The 24,203-nt window shown below is 34.6% G+C and overlaps 1 protein-coding gene across 2 annotated transcripts in view; it reads left to right on the top strand.

Annotated features, from left to right (window-relative positions):
• Nucleotides 1-24,203, top strand: part of SGCZ (sarcoglycan zeta) — a 420,641-nt gene that overhangs the window by 287,462 nt on the left and 108,976 nt on the right. For both annotated transcript variants that reach the window (XM_068971226.1, XM_068971225.1), the window contains exon 3: nucleotides 16,519-16,606. In XM_068971226.1, the coding sequence (XP_068827327.1) occupies nucleotides 16,519-16,606 (88 nt within the window). The remainder of the gene's footprint in view (nucleotides 1-16,518; nucleotides 16,607-24,203) is intronic.

Below are 24,203 nucleotides of genomic sequence, written 5' to 3'. Positions count from 1 at the left end.
CCTTCTGTATTTCTCTCTCATAACCTACTATAGTTTTATTTGCTTTCTACAGTTGGCTTAAGAAAAGTTTAAAATGTTATTGTTTACTATGTAGTGTTAAAGAAAGCCCGACTTTCATTAAACACAAACGTAACAGTGAAAACAAAACTAAAACAGAAAACATTTGTTTTAATGTGAAGAAAATCCAAAAGAGATTTTTTTTTTCATTTTCAGAAAATCCTTCATTTAAAATTTCAGAAAAAAATTTGTGTAAAAAACACAAATGCAGATAGTTCAGTTCAGTTCAGTCGCTCAGTCGTGTCCGACTCTTTGCGACCCCATGAATCGCAGCACACCAGGCCTCTCTGTCCTTAACCAACTCCCGGAGTTCACTCAGACTCAAGTCCATCGAGTCGGTGATGCCATCCAGCCATCCCATCCTCTGTCGTCTCCTTCTCCTCCTGCCCCCAATCCCTCCCAGCATCAGAGTCTTTTCCAATGAGTCAACTCTTCACATGAGGTGGCCAAAGTACTGGAGTTTCAGCTTCAGCATCATTCCCTCCAAAGAATTCCAGGGCTGATCTCCTTCAGAATGGACTGGTTGTATCTTCTTGCAGTCCAAGGGACTCTCAAGAGTCTTCAACACCACAGTTCAAAAGCATCAATTCTTCGGTGCTCAGCCTTCTTCACAGTACAGTTCTTACATCCATACATGACTACTGGAAAAACCATAGTCTTGACTAGATGGACCTTTGTTGGCAAAGTAATATCTCTGCTTTTTAATATGCTGTCTAGGTTGGTCATAACTTTTCTTCCAAGGAGTAAGTGTCTTTTAATTTCATGGCTGCAGTCACCATCTGCAGTGATTTTGGAGCCCCAAAAAATAAAGTCTGACACTGTTTCCACTGTTTCGCCATCTATCTGCCATGAAGTGATGGGACCAGATGCCATGATCTTCGTTTTCTGAATGTTGAGCTTCAAGCCAACTTTTTCACTCTACTCTTTCACTTTCATCAAGAGGCTTTTTAGTTCCTCTTCACTTTCTGCCATAAGGATGGTGTCATCTGCATATCTGAGGTTATTGATATTTCTTCCGGCAATCTTGATTCCAGTTTGTGCTTCTTCCAGCCCAGCATTTCTCATGATGTACACCCACTGTGTCACAAGAACAAAATCAAACAAAATTGAGAAATCCTTTATCTACAAATGCAGATAAGTGTTAGAATAAAAAATGTTGATAAAGGATTTCTCAATTTTGTTTGATTTTGTTCTTGTGACACAGTGTGTACTTAGGGTACAGGATTATGCTTCTTATATCATACATATTTTCTTAATTTAGATAACTATGTGTATGTCTGTGTATGCATTTTTTTAGCATTGTTTGAAATACCTTTTGATTGGGCCTTGCATCCTTTTTCCTAGATTTTATTGTTATGTTTCATGATACATATTTGATGATGATAAATTATAGTGAAAGTGAAAGTTGCTCAGTCATGTCCAACTCTTTGCAACCCCATGGACCATGCAGTCCATGGAATTCTCCAGGCCAGAATACTGGAGAGGGTAGCCTTTCCCTTCTCCAGGGGATCTTCTCAACCCAGGGATTGAACCCAGGTCTCTGGCATTGCAAGTGGATCTTTACTATCTGAGCTATCAGGGAAGCCCCATGGGTTATTAATCCAAGGCCCTGATGTCTCCAAATTTGAATACAGTAAAAAGGCAAACACTAATCTAAATTACTTTAAGAAATTTAAAAAAGATAATACATGTTTTTTCAAATTGAATGTAGCAGAGGGAACAAATTCTCTCCAGACTATATTTTGATGGGACTAGATAGTTCTAATTATTCTTGTACTTTCCAATACTACTAGCCAAGTGGAATATTGGATTTTAAATTAACTAGTATTAAAACTTTGAATTAGTTTCTCATTTGGTCAATGTTTTGACAAGTAAATGTATGGATAAGTATAAGCCATCTAGTTAGCTCAGTAAACTTATACTTGACATTTATTCAAATGAGCAGATTAACCATGCATTGTTCTATAGAGGCTGGTAAATATAATGTTCAATCAAAATTTTTAAGGGAGTAAATTCATTATAGACCTTCAGTTTAAAAAAAAATTTTGGAAAAAATTCATGATCTATATGACCTCAGTTTCCAAAGAAATATTTACAGTAAAATTATACTTTAATACAAAGAGCATTGAACAATCTAAATGTTTGCCTAATGGATTGAGTTGATGATGCCATCCAACCATCTCATCCTCTGTCGCCCCCTTCTCCTCTTGCCTGTGATCTTTCCCAGCATCAGGGTCTTTTCCAGTGAGTTGGCTCTTTGTATCAAGTGGCCAAAATATTGGACCTTCAGTTTTAATACTTCAGCAAAGTATTGGACATTCAGCATCAGTCCTTTCAATGAACATTCAGGACTGATTTCCTTTAGGATTGACTAGTTTGATCTCTTTGCTGTCCAAGGAACTCTCAAGAGTCTTCTCCAACACCACAGTTAGCAAGTATCAGTTCTTTGGTACTCAGCCTTCTTTATGGTCCAACTCTCATATCTGTACATGACTAATGGAAAAGCCATAGCTTTGACTATACAGACCTTTGTTGGCAAAGTAATGTCTCTACTTTTTAACACTGTCTAAGTTTGTCATAGCTTTTCTTCCAAGGAGCAAATGTCTTTTAATTTCATGGCTGCAGCCACCATCTGGAGTGATTTTGGAGCCCAAGAAAACAAAGTCTGTCATTGTTTCCTCTGTTTCCCCATCTATTTACCATTAAGTGATGGGACCACATAACATGATATTCTTGTTCTGAATATTGAGTTTTAAGCCAGCTTTTTCACTCTCCTCTTTCACTTTCATCAAGAAGTTCTTTAGTTTCTCTTCACTCTCTGCAATAAGTGAAAATTGAAAGTGAAGTCACTCGGTCGTGTCCAACTCTTTGTGACCCCTTGGACTGTAGCCTAACATGCTTCTCTGTCCATGGGATTTTCCAGGCAGAATACTGGAGTGGATTGCCATTTCCTTCTCCAGAAGATCTTCCTGAGCCAGAGATTGAACCCAGGTCTCTCGCATTGTAGGCCGATGCTTTACTGTGTGAGCCACCAGAGAAGTCCAGTAAGGGTGGTGTCATCTGCATATCTGAGGTTATTGATATTTCTCTCAGCAATCTGAACTCCCAATTTGTGTTTCATCCAGCCCAGATTTCACATGATATATTCTGCATATAAGTTAAATAAGCAGGGTGACACTATAGAGCCTTAACATACTCCTCTCCCAAATTGGAACCAGTTTGTTGTTCCATGTCCACTTCTAACTGTTGCTTCTTGACCTACATACAGATTTCTCAGGAGGCAGGCAAGGTGGTCTGGTATTCCCATCTCTTTAATAATTTTTCACAGTTTGTTGTGATTCACATAGTTAAAGGCTTTAATATAGTCAGTAAAGCGGAAGTAGACATTTCTCTGAAATTCTCTTGCTTTTTCTATGATCCAGTTGATGTTGGCAGTTTGATTTCTGGTTCCTCTGCCTTTTCTAAATACAGCTTGAACATCTGGAAGTTCTCCGTTCACATTCTGTTGAAGCCTTGCTTGGAGAATTTTAAGCATTACTTTGCTAGCATGTGAAATGAGTGCAGTTGTGCAGTAGTTTGAACATTCTTTGGCATTGCCTTTCTTTGGGATTGGAATGAAAACTAACGTTTTCCAATTCTGTGGCCACTGCTGAGTTTTCTAAATTACAATGTAAATACAATTTTCAGTTTGTCACAGGGTGTTCCAGTTATACCGTATATAGTATGTATTTCTGCTTTATTAAAAGGATACATGAACAGGGTGTTCCAGTTATACCGTATAGAGTATGTATTTCTGCTTTATTAAAAGGATACATGAATAGAAGCAGTTTCACAAAAATGTTCAAGAAAAAAGGAAATTTTATTCCTTTAGAAAACAAAATGACTGCTTTTGCAATATGAAATTTGACTAAATTCTTAAGCCATCAGATCTTGCCCAAGCAGAATTCTGTTCCTTTACCTCTCTTTAACACATGAAAACCTGAGCTGATACCTGAAACTAGTAGAATGAGAGTTAGTAAATTTTTAAAGAAGAGGGATCCTCTCTAAACAACTATATTTAATTTATTTAATGCAACCAACACATCCATATATGAAAGGTTACATAAAACTAAAAATGTTTCTTCATAACCTAAGTGACTAAAATATGGAAGGTAGGATGTTAGCACTCTCTGGAATCAAACACAAAGATGCAGCCAAGTATGTGTCATGATGATGGTTAAGCTGCTTATTGAACATTTTGTAAGGTTAAAAACCTGCTCTCTGCCTTTGCGTTATGCTGCACTAGTTAGAATGTCTAATGATTTTTAGAAATTAGGTTGCCAGCTTGAAAACGGCAAGGACACATCATTCCAATAATTTCCATATCTCATTTATTTCTATCATGATGCACATAATTCTCACACATGAAGATTATAAAAGTTCATTTTAAATGCTCTAAGATGTAGAAATTAATTTAATGTCTGTTTTCCCTGCTTGCAGGAAATCACAAGCATGCTACATTAATTCAGGGAAATTTTTATATTATGTTTTATGGAAGGCATTCAATAAGAGCTCACTATCACAATATTTTTATATGAATGTTATTTTTTTATCAGCTGACATAAATCTGAGCACTCGTTTTATCTGAAGAGTTAGTAATTCTTCTGTTATATTTCTATCTATCTTGTCCATTAACTTACTGTACCTACAACCTACGAACCTAAACTTGTTAACCTTGGTCATTCAGAATGTCAGTTGGATTTCTTGGGCTAGTCTAAGATTCTAAACTATCTTTTCCAATGTGAGTATGACTATCCTAATGCATAACTAGAAGAGTCCCAGAAGATTAGGGATATATAGGTCATGTGTCATTTTCGGCATGCAGAGGATTAATGCACTGCTCCATAGATTTCAATGAAACATCCCAGACTATTGATTAATGGCATAAATTTGGTGTCCAGAGAAACTCTGAATTGAAAGAAAAAAATTTCCTTTGATTCCTCAAAAGGACACATCTATCTTTTAGTTATTTCCATTATAATCTTCATATGTGGAAAAAACTAATATTGCTTAAGTATCTTAAGACGTGCAAATGATCATCAAATTTCCATGTTCTCTGCTAGGATATAAGGTAATATTTCTTAAAATATAAAGTTATCTAGTTAATTAATAGTACTTCTTTTACACAATACTACCACACTGCTTTGATTGTTTTATAATTAAAAACCTGCTGCTGCTGCTACTAAGTCGCTTCCCTGATAACTCAGATGGTAAAGAGTCTGCCTGCCGTGCAGGAGACTCCAGTTCAACTCCTGGGTTGGGAAGATCCGCTGGAGAAGTGAGAGGCCACCCACTCCAGTATTCTTGGGCTTCCCCTGTGGCTCAGCTTGTAAAGAATCTGCCTGCAACGCAGGAGACCTGGGTTTGATCCGTGGTTTGGAAGATACCCTGGAGAAGGGAAAGGCTACCCACTCCAGTATTCTGGCCTGAAGAGTTCCGTGGACTGTACAGTCCATGGGGTCTTAAAGAGTCAGACACGACTGAGTGACTTTCACTTTCATTCCAAAAACTGTAATGAAAATCACAAAACACACAAATGTTTTTCTCAGCTGAGATTGCAATAAGAATAAATATCAGAGAGTTTGAAAGCATAGCTTCTGATGAAAGCCCAGATCTTTCTCATACGAAAATATGGAGTTTATCTTTATCTAAGATTCATTGTCTTTGGATGTAATAACCTTCAGAGGTCAAAAAGAATAAAGAGAGAGAAAGAAAGAAATTTGCAAACTAAGTATATCAAAAACTCATAGTAGGATTTATCAATATAAGTTATCTTAAACTAAGGCAAGTTTTTTTTACTCCTTTTTTTAAACTTTTTATTTTATATTCCAGTATAGCTGATTAACAATATTGTGATGGTTTCAGGTGTACGGCAAAGGGACTCAGCCATACATATACATATATCCATTCTCTCCCAACTCCCCTCCCACCCAGGCTGCCACATAACATTGAGCAGAATTCCATGTGCCACATGGTAAGTTCTCAGTTATTTTGAAATCTGAGATAGTCTGAGTTCATTTATCTTATATAATGATGTAGCGGGAATGCTAGCAAGTTCCATTAGGGATCTCACATTTTCCAACCCCTGACTAGTGTTACAAAGGGCATCTTTTCTGAAGGGTGTCCTATAATAGAAGAGTTTAAAGAATGCCACAAAAGGAGACATTTATGGTACCTTATTTAATATAGCCAACAATTACATGCCAAAACTCATGTCTCATCTGTATATCCTCTTATGTCTTTCTTAGACTTAAGTTATATGGCATATTTTTCATGAACAGAGTAAAGCAGATCTTCGGCTCCAAAGTTAGAGTAAAACATGGGTGAAGCATGTGATTAAAAAAAAAAGAAGTATGTCATATATCACAGGCTTCAATTACTTGGAACTTACCCAACATATTCCAAAGAATATCCGGTTAAACAAAGTACCTCTTGGAGAGAGAATAAGAGATAAAATAAGCAATCATTTAATTCACTTTAGTAAAGCCTTTTAGGCATACTTGCTAAGAAGTGAGAAAGATAATAACTCTAATGACTGGGAAACAGAATATTTTGCAAGTTACTTGCTTTCCAAATCACCTCCTTATTGCAAAATTGAAGATGTAACTCTTTGAGCTATTGTCAGTTACAATAGTGATGATAAATCAGTGTGATATGACTTTTTTAATGTACTTCAGAAGTTTTCAAAAATTAAGTAACATTTGTAGAGTGAATCCATTTTTTTCTAGCTACTTAATTATGAGAACAGGTTTCTCAATCTATGCATTATATAGTAAAGTTACTCAGGAAAAGTAGAATATACGTCATGCTGAATCGTTTATTTTTTTGGCCACTCGCTTCATGTGGGATCTTAGTTCCCTGACCAAGGAGCAAACCCACACTGCCTGCTACACGATCCCTGGGTCCCTGCATTGTAAGCGTGGAGTCTTAACCACTGGACCAGCAGGGAAGTCCCTGAATGATTTTTAATTCCAACAAGTTACATTCATTCACAGTTATGTCAACTAATTGGAGGCGGGGAAGGGGGTATTACCTAAATCATTTAAAAAAGCAATTTGGATACTTTTCTCATAAGCTTTGGGGGGAGGGAGTTGGTTACATTTTTTTTTTAATTTTAACTGTGGTAATCATTTCTGATAAATCTATTTTTTTATGATCATAAGCAAATGTGTCACATAGTAGTTTTTTCATTAACTATTAACTTTACTTTTACCTCAACCCAGGAGAATTTTTGAAAAATCTAGTGTCAGTTTCTACGAAGAGCAAGTTGAAAGGATAGCTATACTGTTGACCATAAAAAAAAAAAAAAAGTGCACAGTCTCAAAGCTGCAGATTATTCAGAATTGTTACTGAGGACTAGGCTGGGAAGGCAGCCTCTCAGATATCTCCGAGGAACTATTCCAAAGAAAAAAAGGAAGATTGGGGATATATAAAAGTATTTGCTTAAAAAAAAAATCAAAACATGTAGTCAAACATCAAAAGATTACTGCTAATTCAAATGGACATCTCAAGTTAGTGATTTTTAGCATATTTCCTATGTTTGAGAAGATTCAAGAGTCTGGGTTCACTGAAATTATTCTTCACACAACTGAATGACTGACACAGCACCATGCATCTTAACTATCCAGGGCTCCTGTCCTGTTTTCCTGCACCCTGAATTCCCCTCAGCGAGTACCATCAGGGCAGCCGCAGTGGCTGACAGTTTGATGCAGACAGCATTCCTTGTTTACTGAAATGGCAGTCATCATTTCTTGTCTACAGCTTCAGCTGGAGCCAAAGCAAGAATTTCAGTTATTATTAATGTCATAATCTTAGTGTAATTACCAGGGAGGCTGATGCAGGGTGTGTGATAAAGTCATGGGAGGAGAGACCAAGAATTCAACAATTTAGAGCATCAGAACATTGTGTTGTAAATGAAACAGCTAAGAGCTATGACTGTGATGTTGCTGGAATGACAATGAATGAGTTAAGAGAGAAAATCGTCCAGGAATGAGGGCAGCCAGAGACAGTGGAATATGTAGTAGGATGATATGAGATTCAGAGGTTAGGGAAGAGGAAAGAGGAAGGAAGAATTCTCTGGAACAAGCTCTGAGATGCAGAGAGGGTGCACCTCCTTTCTCTCTGCCCTTTAAAAAAAGAAGCAAAAGCAGCTAGAGTTGAAGAGAGAGTAGGAAATCAACATATGATTGTTTTGAGTCTAGTTCCCTCTTCACATCATAGATGAGGAAGTTATTTTTAACGTTTTGCAAATTCATAGTTACTTAATTGTGAAGAATTTTACAGTGCAGAATGTGAATATATATGAATACAAATTAGTCCCTTACACTCTCTACAGCTTTATTAAATTGATCACTCATATTTAGAATAATGAATCTCAGGCATTACAAATTCCTCCTGCAGGTAACAAGGTAAATTATATCTTTCACTTTCTAAAATGGTGAAGTACACACATTCATTCTACTTCTAAATATGTTCAGCAGAAGAATTAAATAGGAAAAGGTTTTTATCTTGTATGTTATTAATGTAAGTCATTAATGGATACATAATTAATATATTACTCTTGCATACACATAATGGGAGATGAAACATAATGTAATAGCTGGAATCTTTTAAAATATGTTTTTGAATGTTGTTTATTCATTCATTCATTTTTACCATTTCACTGATTTTCTGACAGAAGTAGAAATTCTGACTTCTTCCTTAGAATTCAACATCTGGTTGCCAATAGCAATAAGTTAGGCAAGCCTCAGGGCAGAGAATGCAGTACAAGATTTGATTTGCCTGAATTTGAAAACAAATGCTTTAAATGAGAGTATTTAAACTCCTTATCATGAAATGCTAGTTTTGAGGGAAAATACTTTTCCTATAAATTCCTTGGCTTGTTTTTTATCAGGCAATGAAAATTTTATAACATAGCATTTTAATTTTGCCTTAACTGCCTGGAAAATTAAAGTAAAATTTGGGATTCAACTCTAGCAACAAGCTATGTGTTTGAACACAATTATTTCTCATGGTTTCAAAGGTCTTTAGTTCTGTTTATATATTTTAGTGCCTAATTAAATTTTGTGTTAAGTTTGTAACACAATATCTTTTGGGAAGAAGTACTGTTTTAATAAAAGCGTGAATATTTTACATTTTTCTCCTCTTTCTGTTTGCTCTTCATATGGCATCTGTCTTCTGTTTTTCATGGAAAAAGAATAATTAAGGGAAACTATAATACTTTTCACACTTAAAAGTATTTCAAAGGCTGTGGTAATTTTTCAACCAAAAAAAGAGTTCATTTATTTCTCAATATATCACTAATTCTGGGTTTTAACACAAAAATGCCTTTAAATACAACATTTACTAATACTAAACTGGTGAAATTATTGCATTAAGAAATTCCTAACAGCTCCCCACTCCAGTACTCTTGCCTGGAAAATCCCATGGACGGAGCCTGGTGGGCTGCAGTCCAGGGGGTTGCTAAGAGTTGGACACGACTGAGTGACTTCACTTTCACTTTTCACTTTTATGCATTGGAGAAGGAAATGGCAACCCACTCCAGTTCTTGCCTGGAGAATCCCAGGGACAGGGGAGCCTGGTGGGCTGCCATCTGTGGGGTTGCACAGAGTCGGACACGACTGAAGTGACTTAGCAGCAGCAGCAGCAGCAGCAGCAGTTTCTGCTATTTTAATATAGATTGTATCAAAGATCAGAAATAACAGCAGTAAAACCAATGAATCACTGCGGGAGTATTTAGTAAAACTTTATTATTCACACATCAAAAAGATAGATTGAGAACTGTGAGCATTCAAGCCAAAATATGGAATGAGGCACAGAGGAATATTGTTATAAAGCAGCTTATAAGGTAAATAGACAATAACTGTTCTTTACAGTGATTTTGTCTTAAATGATAGGGAATCAGTTAGTGGTTACCTCATATCAACCCTGGAAAACAATGCAAATTTTGCTTATGACTTCTAGAGACATAAGCAATAAATGACCCAGTTCAAGCTAGTCTTGCAAAGTAAGCTATAATAAGCTTTCCTTGTATGACTAAACTGATTTTGTCTGCTTAGGGGATTTTCAAGGCTCGTCTCCATTTGTTTTTAATTTTAACAGTAACTTGTTTTGTAAAGCAACTTGTTTTTTCTCTGTGCTTTTAAAATATTTTGAAAATAATGGATCAGCTTTGACACACATATAAAGATTAGTTTTTTAAAAATATGAACTCCCATAACCTTTCTAGAAAATGTAATCGAATCTATTTTTAAGGGTGAAAATAGGAACCAAAGACAACAGGTCTGCTATGCTATTATCATCCAGTACTGTGTCATCATTCTTTATGACTTCACCTGTGGTCTGGTAGCTCAGTGAAAGTGTCAGAATAGAAATACAGAAAAGTTCATTGAGGAAATGCTCTCTCTCTGCTGTACCACTTCACATTCAAGTTCAAATGTGAACTCAGAGGACTGGGGAAAGCAGTTTAACACCTCTAGATATCTTCATGATTAATACTTGTACCTTAAAATACAAATTTCAGCAATTAAATGATTTGCATTCAGCAATTAAATGAAATTTCAAGTAAGTGTTTTATTAACCAAAGAATTAAAAACTACCTGGTTTTCATCTTTTTAAGTGGGTCAGATTCTTAGAGAAGAAGTGGCTGCCTTGGGCAGAGAGAGATGATGAATATAAATCAAATCGAAATGTAATATAAGTCGTTCCACTTAAATGGCTTTTTAGAAAACTTGCTCTGGGTCCGAAAAAAAAAAAAATAGTGCAAGTGATTGATAAGTTTTGTGTGACCTGAACTCAAATCAAGTAAACATGTATAGCCTGAGTGCATTAAGAAGTAAATATGCCCAGTTCAGTTCATTCACTTAACAGACATTTAATATAGAGGAACGAGGTGCCAAACATGGCACAAAATATACTTTAAAAAATCTGTATGAGTAAAAGAAAATGACAACACACTATGCTTTCAGGACAGAATGATCAAAACAAGGCAAACCAAAGATCCTTTGACAACTACCGTGATAGACGTGAACACAGAGAAACTGGAGGGAGGGAGGTAAATTTTGACTCTGGAGGAGCAGGAAAGCATCACAGAGGACATAACTGAATTGGGACTTGAAAAATGTCTATAATTTTGCCAGTTATGGGGCAATGGATAGGAATTTCACATGTAGGGAACAGAAGATGAGAATGCACAGAAGTGTTATATTTTCAGAAACATGAAAATTTGGGCAATTCTTGCATGGTGAAGTGGTGTGAAATAGAGCTAAAAAGAGTAGAACTGGATCATATTAAAAAAGCACCTTATGTGTAATAAATGTGAATTTTATTCCCAGCAGAGATCAAAGAGTCAATAAATGTTTTATTTTGCTTTAATTCAAGCATATCAATATTTTTAATTTTAAAATATTTATGAAAATAACACGATATGAAGAATTAATGCAAGGAGGAAACGGTCATTGTGATGTGAGCTGCAAGTCTAAGAAAGATCACAGAAAAATGTATATTTAAGAAACATAGCTGATGTCACTGATTTGATATTGAGGAAGAAGAAGAGAATTGGGGGTAAGATAGGTTTATTATAATAATTTCTATCAGAGAAGATAAGAAAACTTACCTGGTAAAACTGTATAAACTCAAGAAATGAGATATCAAATGTGTGCCATCTACATTGAACAATATGGACACAGTTATGTTCTCTTTTAGGACTGAAAGTAGCGTAATTCTCATAAGTGATATATTTTAAAATATGTGTACAGAGGGCAGTTCAGGAATTATTGCTCTTCCTCTGGAACCTAGGAAAAAAAGATTTTAAAAACGAACCAGACTCACTGAAACACAGACTATGGCAATGTGAAGTTGTATCTTACAATTTATGACTGTATATGTTCCAGATATTTACGGAAGAGAATGAAATGTTTAAAGGAATTTAAAAATATATTTTGTTCCATTAATTTTAACATTTATTTTCAGATACGGATTTGCATTTTAGAAAGCCTAGACTGTTATCACCCACCAGAGACATAGTATCATGGCAATTAACACATGAGATTCTATACCCAGATAACTGGCTTCAAATACTTTGTTATTTATTAGCTGCATGATTTAAAGCAAGTGACTTATACTCTCCTTGCTGAAGTTTCTTCATGCGTAAAACAAGAATGATAATAAATAATACCATTATTAGTTGAGTACTGTAATTACAATGTGGAATAAATAATAAAAGTAAACACTGAGTGCCCTTAGCAAAGGCTAGTAGGCCCTGATTTAATCATTTTCATATATCGTCTAATTAATTATTTATGAGAAGCCCACAGATTAAGTATTATTACCCTGTTTACTGATGAGGAAGTCATGATACAGAGATGCTGAATGGCTTGCCTAGTCCAGAAGCCAGAGTTTGGCAGTCTCACTATTTGAATTTAAACAGTCAGGGTTCACTGAAACAAGCACTTTATTTCTTGACTCATTCCTGGGTGAATTTTAAGTTTCATAAGTAGGTAAGCTCATACATGTAAAGTATTTAGAAGTTTACGTGCATGTCCAGCATTGACTAAGTGCCAGCAAATGTTAATTGCTTTTCCTAGTACTGCTCTTTTCTACTACAGTTTAATAGTTCAAACCTTGAGAGAATGAATATCAAGAGCAGAAGTGCCTGGTGTACACACGACCTCTTACATGTACATCTTCTCACCAGTACTTTTTATTAGAGAAGTCTCTATCGCAACAGCTTGTTATTAGTAACATTCTCTCTGTTTTTTCTATACTGGGTTTATTGTTTGTCTGACTTCCTAAAAAATGAACTCCATGAGAGAAGAAAGTTGGTCTCCTCTGTTTCTGTTTTATACACAGCAAAGAGCTGGACACATCATAGGCCCTTAGTAAATATTTATGATAAACAAAGGTGAACACAATGGAAATAAGAATAGAATCATTTTTCCCTTGGTCACTTGTATAGATTATAACAAAATCATTGAAATGAGAACATGGTGCTTTATTTCTCTATGACCATTAACAAGGTGACAAGCAGGCCCTTGTCTTAAAAGATATGGATGTAAAAGAATCATAAGTGAGGGTTCTCAGGCCCTCTTAATGGGACAATTGCCATTCCCCATGATCTCCTACCTGCTATGTCTGAAGAGAAGCATAAGAAGGAAAGTATATTTCTTAGCATCAAAGTAAGGATGCAGGTGGTGGAAAAGAGCTGACTTCAATCAAGAAATTGTTATTTCTCCAAAAGAGATATTTATATTAATGTACCATGCAGAATAATACAGCACCTATGGAACTTTTTACCCTTATAGACTTGTCTGTCTTATGCCTATTTGAGAGTTAATACCACCATATGATTTTCCCCCCTTCATGATCTCAGCAAGAATAAACTCCAAGGGATATTGGTACATATGTTTTAATATCTGAAACTAAACACTAGCTTTCAAAGATCTGGAGCACAGAATTATAAAGGATCATGAAGAAGGACTATTTTAAAAGAGTGAAAAACAATGATTTATTAGTGGAAGTTATTTTCTTATATGGAGATCTTTGGGGAAATGAGCACAATAAATGTCAAATTTGGTAAAAAGTAACTTGATACAAATTTTCATCTAAGAATGTGTTTGTAATCAGATTTATAAATTAAGATTTCTTGAAATAGTTGCTATTAGTTTTATCATATATATTTTTTAATCACATGTGTATATTTTAATTAATTGTGTTGTAATTAATATACAGAGTGTATATTGTATAAATGGTCATAGTGTGGACCTAAGAGGCATAAGCCATGGTTCTAATCCCAAAAGTTTTCATTGGGGTGATATATAACACAGAAATGATAGTGTGACTTGTCAATGAAAACAATGCTCTTACATGCATTGCATTTTGTCTGTGAAAAATGTTACTCAATTTTTATTAATTTCACCTGATCACATTTTAATAAATCTGTATAATATATCATATTGATATCTACCTGAATACCTGTGGAGAATTGTTCATGACCTCTGATAGCTATATGTTTATAGTATAGTCAGTAAAAAGATTGCTGTTTTTATTATAGTAAAATTTTAATCTAGATATAAAATTTTAATTCAGAGGGGAAGATTGGTGGAATCGTGTAATGAAAAGGAAAGAATGCCAGGGATAGAACCTCAATTGGATATCGGTGGTTAGAGTAAGAGAAGATTGATATGTTGTAAACAAAGAGATGCAATGATTAAACTTTCAATCCTAACCCATATCTCTTTTTCTGTTAGATCAACTTAAATGCTTATTGCCTTTTTAAAATGAACTTTTCTCTCATCTTAAAATATTTAATAAAAAATATCTATTTTAATATACTTACATAATCCTTGTATATTCTAATGATTATGCTCTTATGCTATAGATCACAGAAATTTATGTTTAGTAATTCAAATAAGAGCACATAGTGTCATCAATTTTAAAAAATCCTAGTAGTCATATATATTATATAATAAAAATATTAAAATATATGAATGAAAATGCAGCTAACCTACTTTTACAATGTTTTGAACTGCAAGGTGCTTTATAGGCTTCTGCTTTTTCTGACATTCAAATTAATTTCATTTTTTAAAAACATAGGTAACATATATTTAATTCTGCCAGTTTAAAATAAAATATTTTTGTGCTTTAGTGAGCCATCCTCTTTGTGCAGTTTCCTTACTGGGCATAATTATTTGCAAACAGTCCTTACTCCACAACCATATTGTTAACAGAATTTGAACATATCACTTGAAAGGAATGATGGAATTAATTAAATATACTTCATATATTTTCAAAAATGAATGTCTGCAGCATAGAAACACCTATGCAAAAAGAACTAGGTTTATTTTTAACTACAGATAACACACTTTTGATTTGTGCCAAAAATAAATGAGTTGTGATGAGACAGGATGAAATTGGCATTGTTCTGTACAACTGTGTCTCACTTTTGAGAACACATCTGTTCTTGAAAATGTAGAAATTTACTTTTAAAAATTAAGCCTTAGTTTAGACATACTAACAAAGTACACTTTTAAAGGAAAATTTGTGTGTGTGAGTGTGTGTTTGTGTATCTTTGCTTAGTGCTTTGCATCTAGTCAGAAGGGGAAAAAATAGCTTTAGAAAAAAATATATAAAATCTTATGTATATTCGAGTCACAAATTTCAAATTCTGTTCTCAAAAGAGTTTTTATATGATACATGTATGAAAGCATTTTATTTACATTAACATAGAGATGACAAACCACTTACATGTTAAGGATGACCTTGGGAGAGATTTTCATAGTTTCAATATCTTGGGTACAGGCTCCATGAAGACAGGTATTGTTTTATATTTTGATCCCTGAAATGTCCCAAGCCTGTACTTAATATATTCTCATTATTATCAAAGTATTTTTGTTCAATGAGTAAATGAATGAACTATTTGTAAATGATCACCGTGCTTGTTTTAGGCCATAAAAATATGAGAGTAGCCAGTTGTTAGTTACTTGTCTAAGGCGGTGGCAATAGCCTAGTACATAGATTTCTAAAAGAGTGATATTGTCCTTCAAATAAATTATTTTACTGTTGAGTGCTAAATTGTGATAAAAGTAAACATCTAAGCAAGATTATTTATGCTAAAAGATAAGCTATCTTACATTCTCTTATTCTATATACCTCCTTTCTTAAATCATCTTATGATTTAAAAATCATTCCTACTTGAGCTAGATACATAAGGTAATATCAATTTTGTTATGATGATTCATTTGTCCATTCAATAAACATTTAGTAAATGCTTTCCTTCAGCAGTAGGCCAGGTAGTGGGAATAAAATTTGTCAACATGACTGCTATGGTTTTGTCCCACGGACATTTCCTCTTGTGACAGAAGCAAATTAAAAACAAGTAAACACATACATTAGCAAAATAAATATGTCTTGGAATAAGTGCTCTGAACAAAATAAGTGGAGACTGGGAGTTTGAGGATTGAATGAATCTGTAGTTGCAGTGATCAGGGGAGGCACTTTCAAGGAGGAAACATTTAAGCTTAAACCTGAAAGTTGCAAGTTCAGCTTAAAAAGGGACCTCCCCATTTCTACAGAGTTTAAAATATCTCCAAAGGCAGGTCTCTATGCCAATGGAAGGGCGAGAAAAAGAGAGTTACTACAGCAGTGATGTATGATAATCAGTAGTGTTGGAAATGTTTGCACCAAGTAGTTAATTCCTGTTTATCCAAATGGAAACAGTCCTATTATGTCAAATAGTTATTTTGAAGCACCCTTCTTATTTTGTATTTTTCAAACAGTATTTGGGGTGTTAAAAGAGCTGCTTAATATAAAACAAAAAATAGAATTTTGATAATACCCAAACAAGTGCAATATAATTTTATATATAAAATCTTGACTATATTTCTATTTTTTATTTGATTTCTTTATTTTATACATGTTTCCCAGGATAGTCCACTGGTCTTACAGTCTGACAGGAATGTAACAGTGAATGCAAGAAATCACATGGGGCAGTTAACTGGACAGCTGACAGTAGGTGAGTGCTTTGGGGTAAAGATTGCTCACACCATCTAACTCCATTTAAAGCTCTGTGGTTGTTTAAATTGGGAAAAGCAAAATATATTCTTTCTCTAATATATTATTTCTCTCTATATGTAGACAGTCCCATACAGCCCTATTAGCTTTCACAGGATTTGATTTGTCATAGGCTAGTTAAGGTCATTGTTACTCTTGTCAATGTGTTTATGTGAGACTGAATTACATATATTTTGCTCTTATTACTCTTGAATTATGAAATGCACCATTTTCTAACAAATATCTACCTAGTATATTAAATTATAGTAAATAGGCTTAAATAAACATGAAATGCAACATCATTTATCTTTTTTCTAAATAAATAATTTACTAAATATTATCTGCTTGTATAAATTAGAAATGACATAATAATTGAATATAAACTTAACATTGACCAATTATAAATTTGATGTTGAAATTATATACAGTTAAGGTTTAGAGGCTTTAGAAGTTGTAAATATGTTTATGATAAAGTATTACTAATGTTTTCTCATTGTCAAAAATTTAGAGATTCATATTACATGGCATTGTTATTTAACTTAATTTCTATAGAGGAATGGGAAATTGAGTCAGATATAATTATGTAAAACAATACAAAGACTTGATTTTTGTTTAATTGCTAATATATTTTTGAAATATTGTATTTTTCTGTGGGAAAATTACCTAATACTTATACTAAACTGCAATTTGGGGAGCTAAGTTATCTTTACCTTGATGAGAAAATAATTATCATTTAAAGCAAATGTATATTTCCAGTATTTCTGATTAAATTACCCAAGAATATGACAATGAAATATGAGATTTATAAATGTGAGCTTAATTCTGTCTACTTATTTCTAAGTATATGAAATAATTTTTGTTATGTATTCACTTTGATGAAGCCAAAAGTAAAACTTACATTGTGAAATTTTTGTATTCCAAAAAATATATAATTAAATTTTATTTAGAATTGTTTAATTTATTTTGCTTTTTCTTTACACTATAAAATATGGTCAGTAGATATCTATCAATTGCTATAATTTGATAGTATTTTGCGGTATGATATCAATTATAAGGGGCTTCCCAGGTGACACTAGTGGTAAAGAATCCAACTGACAAAGCAGTAGACACAAGAGACAAGGGTTCGATCTCTGAGTCAGATAGACCCCTGGACGAAGAAATGGCAACCCCAGTGTTCTTGCCTGGGAAATCCCATGAACAGAGGAGCCTAGCTGGCTGAAGTCCACGGGGTCACAGAGTCAGACAGACTGAGCGTTCGAACACACGAACACACACACACATCTATGACAAAGGGGAGCTACAGGCTAATGGACTAAAAATTAGAGAGAAGAAATACATCTATCGACACAAAGTGATTCAAAAGCACCAGGTACTTCGTTTAAATGTTCATGTCAATTAACTGTTGCTATGTTGGAACTACAGAAACAGGCCTAAAGTTTTTTATCTTTTTAATGTAGAGAACTGTTAACCTAGAATAGAACTTTATTTTGCATTCTTTTCTAGATTAAAAAAAACAAAAAGGTCCTTAGTGGAAATGCCAACCTGTAAATTGAACCCACGAAGACTACATACCAATGTTGACTGTCAAATACAATCACTACATAACTAGTGTACTGCCTGTGGAACAAATTGGCTGTTTGATTATATGAAGGATAATCAAATATCATTTACATTTCACTGCCTGCTTTCCTGCAGGAAGCATAAAGAATGATAGCATTGGACTTATGTTTTCAACCACTGTTCTAAGTTAATTTTAATATAGAATCGATACTTGCCAGTTATGTATGGGAAAAGAGAAGAATGGAAAGAGAGAGAAGGAGTGGTGGGCTGGGGAGAAAGATTAAGCTTAGTTTTAGCTGAAGCAAATCAATAAGGTAATGATACACCAGCATATTTCTGTGGCTGGAAGCACACTCTTTCCAGTGAGGCTTAAACTGAAAACTTTTAATATCCTGCTCCTCTGGGTGTCCTGTTGATGACCTCCATCTTTCCACCACTTTGTATTTCTCATTAACCATACAAAAAACAAAGGAAGGGTAGATAAAGGGGAGTCGGAGAGGGATAATGTATTCACATCTGGAGTCAAACCATATAGGACTCCAAAAAATTTTCTCTCTTGGAGACTCAGTTTTCTCATCTCTAAAATAGAGATAAGGACATTTATTTAGACCTGTATGTAAGAATTGGGGAAATTTCAGTGTCTGCAAATCTTAGAGAATTATGTTGCTAATCTGTTATTACTTGAATGATGGTGTTTGTAGTTTTTGGTGTCACTTGAATTACAAATACATGTTAGAGTGTGAAAGATCTCATGATGCTTTTCTGTCCATTACGTCTGGAATTTTAGTTGGGGAATACATGTTGTATTGTAATACTGTTGCAAAGATATACCACAAAACACATCACAGAAAGTGTGCCTGATGTGTGGATGATGCTTTAATCATGTCAGGATAAAATTATCTTTAGGTATAATCTGAAGAGATATTCAGACAAATTTAAGTAAGGTATTCAATCACTGTTCATTTTTAATCATATTGAGATAAAGTAACCATTTTAAGCCTCTTTCCTTATTTCCTTTTTTTTCTTAATTTTTCAGTTTTTATTTAGGGACATGGTCCTGGGCATGGTCCCATATGTATATATATATGTATACATATATACATACATATGTATACATGTATATGTGTATGTATATGTGTGTGTGTGTGTGTGTATATATATATATATGAATTAAAAGTGTTAGTCACTCACTCGTGTTCAACTCTTTGAGAACCAATAAAACGTAGCCTGCCAGGCTCATCAGTCCATAGAGTTCTCCAGGCCAAGATACTGGAGTGGGTTACCATTGCCTTCTCCAGGGGATCTACCTAACCCAGAGACAGAACCCAGGTCTCTGGCATTGCAGGCAGATTCTGAGCCACTAGAGAAGCCCATCTATCCATCCATCCATCCATCTATCTATCTATCTATCTATCTATCTATCTATCTATCTATCTATCTATCTATAGAGAGAACCTGCCTGTCAGTGCAGGAGACATGAGTTCAATCCCTGGGTTAGGAAATTCCCTGAAAAAGGAAATGGAAACCCACTCCAGTATTCTTGCCTGGGAAATCCCATGGACATAGAAGCCTGGCGAGCTACAGTCCACGGGGTCACAAAAAAGTCAAATACGGCTTATCGACTAAACAGCCTCCAATTAAAATAAATAAATTTATATTAAAAATAAATAAAAGTAAACTTTCACATTCAAAAAAAAAAAAAACAATAGATGCCAGTTCAGGCATAATAAAAACTAAAACTAAATATTTTACCCTTGGGTAACTTTTTAAAAAGACAAAATTTGTGTGTGCTTGAAGTTCCAGGCTTTACATAAATTTCTGATAATATTAGAATCTCCCCACAAAGTTTGACTCTAATATTTTATGACCTTCATGACATAGTTGAAGATCAATGAACTCAAGGTTTCTTCCTACAGATTTCTCTTCTTAGAATAAAGCTGAAAGAGAGGTATAAGATTATTAGTGGGAAGTGGGTAAAGACAGTACAGGATCCCAGAAGTTCAGACTCCTTGAAGAAAAAAAAGAACTTAATTCTCAGAATCATTCTCCAAGTCAAATTCCTATTTATTCAATCTGTAATTCCTATGTTATCAGGTCATTCCTTTTTTATATGAGAGGAAAACTGTCTGACTTTAGGTGTTACATGTTCATATATGTTGATAGTATGATACTTTATATTTTTCAGAACATTTCAATCAAACAATGTAGATAAAATATGTAAATCATATACTAGAATTGTGAAACTTATCATAGTCACTCAGGATAATTCATCAATGTGATCTATAAAGTAAAAACCATTTCTATAGGCCAGTGCCAGAGAAGGCAATGGCACCCCACTCCAGTACTCTTGCCTGGAAAATCCCATGGACGGAGGAGCCTGGTGGGCTGCAGTCCATGGGGTCGCTATGAGGCGGACACTACTGAGCAACTTCACTTTCACTTCTCACTGTCATGCATTGGAGAAGGAAATGGCAACCCACTCCAGTGTTCTTGCCTGGAGAATCCCAGGAACGGGGGAGCCTGGTGGGCCGCCGTCTATGGGGTCGCGCAGAGTCGGACACGACTGAAGCGACTTAGCAGCAGCAGCAGCAGCAGCATAGGCCAGTGCAGATGAAATATTGTCATGTAGTTTTTACATAAACATTGTTCAAAATACTGATAACAGTGATAATTAATGCTATGGTAATTAGATTTGCTAAAAATGTAATAACCTTTACCACAGTATAATGGGGATAATTTGTTATCTTTTATTTACCAATAACATTATATTGATCTATAATGGAAAATATTTACTCTCGTAAGTAGTTTAAACAATATAAATGTTAATTTTAGCAAAATAATTCAGTTTTTTTGTAGCTCTTAGCCAATTTTGATCAAGGTATGGAATTCTATATTGCTTTTTCTTACATTCCCTTTCAGGTATTGCTTATCTTTGATAAAGTAATAGCTAAAAGTAATAAGATATTTTTTCCATCTCTTACACCTTTTGTCATGAGTCTATAGTTGGTGAATAAAAATAAAAGGATAAACTGAAAAGTTGAACAAGGAATGATAGTAGTGGATAGAACTAGTTTTTGTTCCTAATTATTTTTCTTCTGTAGCTCCCTTATTTAAATCTCAGTCACAAACAATGATGTTTGAGAAACCCAGAATGGCTGTTAATGGGGTCCTGTGTCATAAACAAGTTCCATGATGCCATGTCTACCATTATCCCAATAAAGTATCAAGACTTATTGTACATTAAATAATTATAATGTCATTGTCCTAAAATTTACTTTTCAAATGTGCCCAAATTCACAATTCAAATGGAATGTCATATGTCATCATAATTTTACTTGTTTAGCACTCAGTACATTTATAGAATCAATTAACTCCTAGGAACGACTAGCTATTATCGTTGGATCATTTACTCATCTTTGATATTCTTAAATCCATTTATCAAAAATCTGTGACATAACCAAATTATATAAAAACCTTAATTATAATCTACCAATATAACACCTCATTTTTTTCTTTCTTCTATACTTCTTCAATGCTCAGAGTCATGGTTGACTCTATGGTAATAAGAGAGAATGTAATTTGTAAGAAGTTAAACAAAATATTTACATTTAGTGCTGCTGCTGCTGCTGCTGCTGCTGCTAAGTCGCTTTAGTCGTGTCCGACTCTGTGCGACCCCATAGACGGCGGCCCACCAGGCTCCCCTGTCCCTGGGATTCTCCAAGCAAGAACACTGGAGTGGGTTACCATTTCCTTCTCCAGTGCATGACAGTGAGAAGTGAAAGTGAAGTTGCTCAGTCGTGTCCGACTAGTAGCGACCCCATGGACTGCAGCCCACCAGGCTCCTCTGTCCATGGGATTTTCCAGGCAAGAGTACTGGAGAGGGGTGCCATTGCCTTCTCTGACATTTAGTGCTAGTTTTCTTTTAACATTTCAAATTTTGAGGCTTAAACATGATATAATAATGAAAATGGTTATTAACAGCTTCTGCAGCAGGGTTGATTCTGTCATTTCTTCTGAAAGAGCTTGCCTTCATTGCTTAAGGGGATTTATGAAAAAGCCCATCATGGAGTAGGACATATAAGCAGTCTCTATGCCCAAACAGAGGTGTCTGTACCCATCCTTTGCCTTTTCCAGGGGCTGTCAATCAGCTATGCACTTAAATATCCAATATGTTTTATTCATGTCTAGAGAAGATACACTGAAAAAGGGACTGGCTACCCACTCCAGTATTCATGGGATTCCCTGGTGGCTCAGACAGTGAAAAATCTGTCTGCAATGCAGGAGACCTGTGTTGAGAAGATCCCCTGCAGGAGGGCATAGCAACCCACTCCAGTATTCTTGCCTGGAGAATCTCATGGACAGAGGAGCCCGACAGGCTAAAGTCCATGGGTTACAAAGAGTCGGACATGACTGAGCAACTAAGCACAGCACACCTCAGAGAAGATAACCTTGATAAACACACTTACACATTAATTATGGTTCTGTAAGGAAAATATTTTTAGTTGATTTGTTTTCTTACCATTTTGAGTAAATATATACAAATGAATGCAGTCTATAGGACAAAACAAATGTTTTTGAAATATATTAAGTGTGTAAGGATACAAGTAAAAATGTACTAATTAAATTTAGTACATTATTTGTCCATAGGAAAGCCATTTGTATCCTATTGATTACTTAACCGTATTGACCTTCCCCATAATAAATGTGTAAAGGGAAATTTGACTGATGGCATGATCCCACTATATTTAAGGAGAAACATATAAGCTTCTTATAGGAAACCAGATATTCGTCTTCACATACACAGAATTAAAAAGTATACAGTGTTTAGTTGAAAGAAAACAAGATGATATAGTGTAGACTATTTTTAGCATCTATATCAAAAGAAGCATTGGGTGTGCTAATACTCTGGCAAAATGCTTTAAAGAAGGCTGAGCTCACAATAGCAAAATGCTGTTATATAAAAGCATTATAGGGAGCAAAAACATAACATGTTTACCAGTTCAACTTAATTCAGTTATAAGAATATAGCTTTATCTGCAAGAGATCATGTGTGTGTGTTTTACATATTCCTTAAATGACATGCACTTACACCTGGGTTTGTTATTGACCAGAGAAAGTAAGAAGCCAAATCCTTAGTGATTGTTACTGGATCTTTTCACTTAAGAAATAAAGTGAATCAGTGATAAAGCTGACATCCTTCAGTAAAAACTGAAAACACTAAGTTTCAACTATGTTGATGTCTCTGCCTACCTCAGTACATCCAAGACAGACAGACAGACAGACAGACACACACACACACAGACACACACACACACACACACACACACACAGACACACACACACAGACACACACACAGACACACACACACACACAGCAACAGGCCTCCCACAGAACTGGTATATGGAGAGTAATGGGAATCAGTTCTGAGCCTGCTACTGCATACAGCAGGCTTGTTTGACACAGCAGCAGTTTATTTCATGCAATTAATTACTTATGCCACAGGTTAATTTGTCTTGAAGCTTTTCCAAAAATCATGGCAAAATAAAAATGCAGTAACACAGGCAGTGAGTAAAATAATATATTTTTTTTGTGCAGTAGCAAATCCAAATACAAATTTATTGTGCATATGTTACATAGAACAATAGCTTAAATATGTTTATAATGAGTTTAAAATAACATAATTTTAAGGGAAATGTTACTATTAAGAATTTAATATACACTAATGCATATTAGATTGTCAAAACCACTGAGCATGTTTCTAATGTTCCACAAACTTATGCTATACATCTGAAAGTCTCACAATATCAGACACAAAATATGCTTGCTAAAAAGGCATTCTAATGTGACTAATTATTAAGATGTTTTAGAAAACCAAAAAAATCAGCCCATAAATTTAAAATTCTCTTTAAATGATAGGAATATATGGATTTTCACTAATACTATTGTGAATCTAATCATATGAATTATATATCACATTGTTGTAGAAGAGTATGTTGAC

This window comes from Capricornis sumatraensis, chromosome 4 (genome assembly GCF_032405125.1).
Source record: "Capricornis sumatraensis isolate serow.1 chromosome 4, serow.2, whole genome shotgun sequence".
NCBI classification, from domain to species: Eukaryota; Metazoa; Chordata; class Mammalia; order Artiodactyla; family Bovidae; genus Capricornis; species Capricornis sumatraensis.
Note: the sequence above shows the minus strand (reverse complement) of the source record. Positions and strands in the feature narration are given on the sequence as shown.